General features: G+C 40.7%; 1 protein-coding gene across 1 annotated transcript; it reads right to left on the bottom strand.

The window, feature by feature from the left end:
* Positions 1 to 1,773: 1,773 nt before the first annotated feature.
* On the bottom strand, positions 1,774 to 2,622 carry LOC108131164 (uncharacterized). The gene has a single exon (XM_017249900.3). The coding sequence runs from the start codon at positions 2,525 to 2,527 to the stop codon at positions 1,916 to 1,918; it is 612 nt and encodes a 203-aa protein (XP_017105389.1). The 5' UTR covers positions 2,528 to 2,622; the 3' UTR covers positions 1,774 to 1,915.
* Positions 2,623 to 2,985: the final 363 nt, after the last annotated feature.

Here is a 2,985-nt window from a genome sequence, read left to right as displayed (position 1 = left end):
TTGGATAGGGATAGAGAAGCGAAAATAGTACCTGAGGAGACGTAATGGATTCTTCCGACATAAGTTTTTGCTATTCTCTACTAGCCAAAATAATAGAATCTATCTTTTCGAAGCCATTTGAAGCGTAGGAGTAACTAAAGTTTAAATGGCCTGGAAACTATAATGTTAAATCTATTTTTGAGTACTAATGATACATTAAAACCTGGATATATAAAATTGATATCCAAGGTAACCTGGATATCTTTTATACTTCATTTTTACGTATTTTTATACTATTTATATTATAAATAGTATTTTTATACTATTTGGCAGAATGGCGAAGAATCGACCCAGAAATCGTTTAAGGTATTCCGCTTGAGAATCGGATTAGAATTAAGGAAAATATGGTCATCCCTGTGGGCCATATAGGGGAAAACCCCATTTTCAAGGGAAGCCCCATTTTCAAGGGGTCCCATCAGGAAAAATGGACATAAAATCTAAAAAATATTTTGTCTCAGGATTTTGATGCAGAATGGTGGAGAATCGATCTAGAAATCGTTTAAGGTACTCCGCTTGAGAATCTGATGAGAATTGCGAAAGATATAGCCATCACTGTGGCCCTATAGGGGGAAACCTCATTTTCAAGGGAAACCCCATATCACGAAAAATGGACAAAAAATCTAAAAAATATTTTGTATCAGGATTTTGATGCAGAATGGTGGAGAATCGATCTTGAAATCGTTTAAGGTACTCCGCTTGAGAATCGGATGAGAATTGCGGAAGATATAGCCATCCCACTGGGCCCTATAGGGGAAAACCTCATTTTCAAGGGAAACCCCATATCACGAAAAATGGACAAAAAATCTAAAAAATATTTTGTATCAGGATTTTAATGCAGAATGGTGGAGAATCGATCTATAAATCGTTTAAGGTACTCCGCTTGAGAATCGGATGAGAATTGCGAAAGATATAGCCATCACTGTGGGCCATCACGAAAAATGGACAAAATATCTAAAAAATATTTTGTCTAAGGATTTTGATGAAGAATGGTAGAGAATCGATCTTGAAATCGTTTAAGGTACTCCGCTTGAGAATGGGATGAGAATTGCGGAAGCCATCACTGTAGGCTTCAATTCTTAAAGATACTCTACCTTGTATGAAAACACTCCGCCTATTCTACTTAGCCAGTTGAACACGGAGCTCTACGAGTACCAGCCGCAAGTACTTATCGGCAGATACCGGCGTATCTAAAGTATTCGATTGCCTTGTTATCCAACCCGAATCAATTGATAAGCCCCCCGCTGAAAGACAAAAACCAACGCCGAAGGCAAGGCAGGGCAAGGCAGAGGCATTTCAACGATTTCAAAGCGATTTCGAGCGATGAATCAGCGGCTGCTTGGAGCGACTCGGGGGCACTTATTGCGCATCGGTAATCGCCGATATATCATTATAATGTGTGTGACACACCAAGGAAGCCATACAAGCTAGAGCTCCCCCTCGACATGCACTCCGCACAGGCTTTGTTCGGGACATAAATTATATATTTTTTCAAGTATATTTATCTTTTAGATTCAATTGTATTTAAAGCTTGAAAAATTTAATATTTAAAACTTAAAGTTTATAAGGTATCTTATTTTTCTTTAAATAATCATTAAAATATTAAATAAATGTGTATGATTCTGATGTAAAACTTCTTCAAAAATATAATGAAACTATTTTTTGAAGTGTAAGTGTAGGGCAAAGGTTGTGGTGTCTCGGCAATTACAAAAACATGAGCAAACATGAACACAGCAATTGAAAAGCCACCGAAATGAAATTTAATACGGACTAAAAGTCGATTCATGGAAAATTAACCGAGACCTGGAAACCCTTGAAGCGTTACAAATATACATATGTATACCAGCCAGCCAGGGCCCTGCAGGGGTTAAGTCCAGGATCAGGTGCCGGCGCTATCCATGGCCTTGCCCAGTAGGTAGATAAAAAGTGCCGTGCCACACACCTGCAGATCCTCGCCAGCGTTCTCCTTCATGCTGTCCACCAGTATAGTGCCATATTTGACCACAATCATGACCATCATCATGCGCAGATAGAGGGAGTTCCGTTCTACAAAGGCCAGGAATCCCAGAGACACTATATTGCCCAATACCGTTAGGTTCTTCAGGCTGTCACTCATCTCGCAGTCCTGCCGCTCCTTCGCCAGGCAACAGCTCATGTCGCACATCAGCGCAATTATGAAGAATGAATGACCCAGGGCTATGGGACTCCAGCCAGTGCTTTTTAAATATAGATTCATATTGGCCAGAGGCAGGGGAACCAGTTCCAGGACTCCATGGGTGATGTCCCTCATCTTTCGGCACTCCTCCGGCTGACCGCTGGCAAAGAGGACCCGGAGCAGGCCAACTATAGCCGACACGCCGCCCACAACGCAGGCAGCCAGGGCGAAAGGGTGCTGCTCCAGGTCCATTTTCCGGGCAGACATTACCGAGGTGCCGAGCAGCACGCCATTGTAGATGAATCTCAGCCAGGGGCCCGATAATGGTTCGCTCATGGTAGCCAAAAAGTGGCCAAAATGGGAACCTATTTAATTTAGAAGGGGAAAGTTACTCCAAGGCTCTACTTAAATGAGTGCTGAAACTAAGGTTGCTTAAATATTATTCGAAAATGGTACTTATAAGTCGGTAGACCCTTCAGGTGGGTGCAGTGTAAAGTTATATGGATATAAACCTCCTTTACCCCCTTCGAAAATGGGTCATATTAGTCAGTAGGTCCTTCAAGTAGGTGACGAAGTGCAGTATAACCTTATATGGATATAAACCTCCTTCAATTAGTCTGAATAAACATTATTACATATGTATGTATATAATCCCTATATACATTTGCTTATATAAATACATTGTATATCTTATCATCATATGGCGCTACCAGTCATGGGAAGCATCGTAAAAATTCGCTTACTTTTCACAGCAATAAACTTTTACATTCCCAAGAAGAGGAAAAAAAAACAAA

Source organism: Drosophila bipectinata, chromosome 2L (assembly GCF_030179905.1).
Source record: "Drosophila bipectinata strain 14024-0381.07 chromosome 2L, DbipHiC1v2, whole genome shotgun sequence".
Classification (NCBI taxonomy): domain Eukaryota; kingdom Metazoa; phylum Arthropoda; class Insecta; order Diptera; family Drosophilidae; genus Drosophila; species Drosophila bipectinata.
This window is presented reverse-complemented; position numbering and strand designations above follow the sequence as displayed.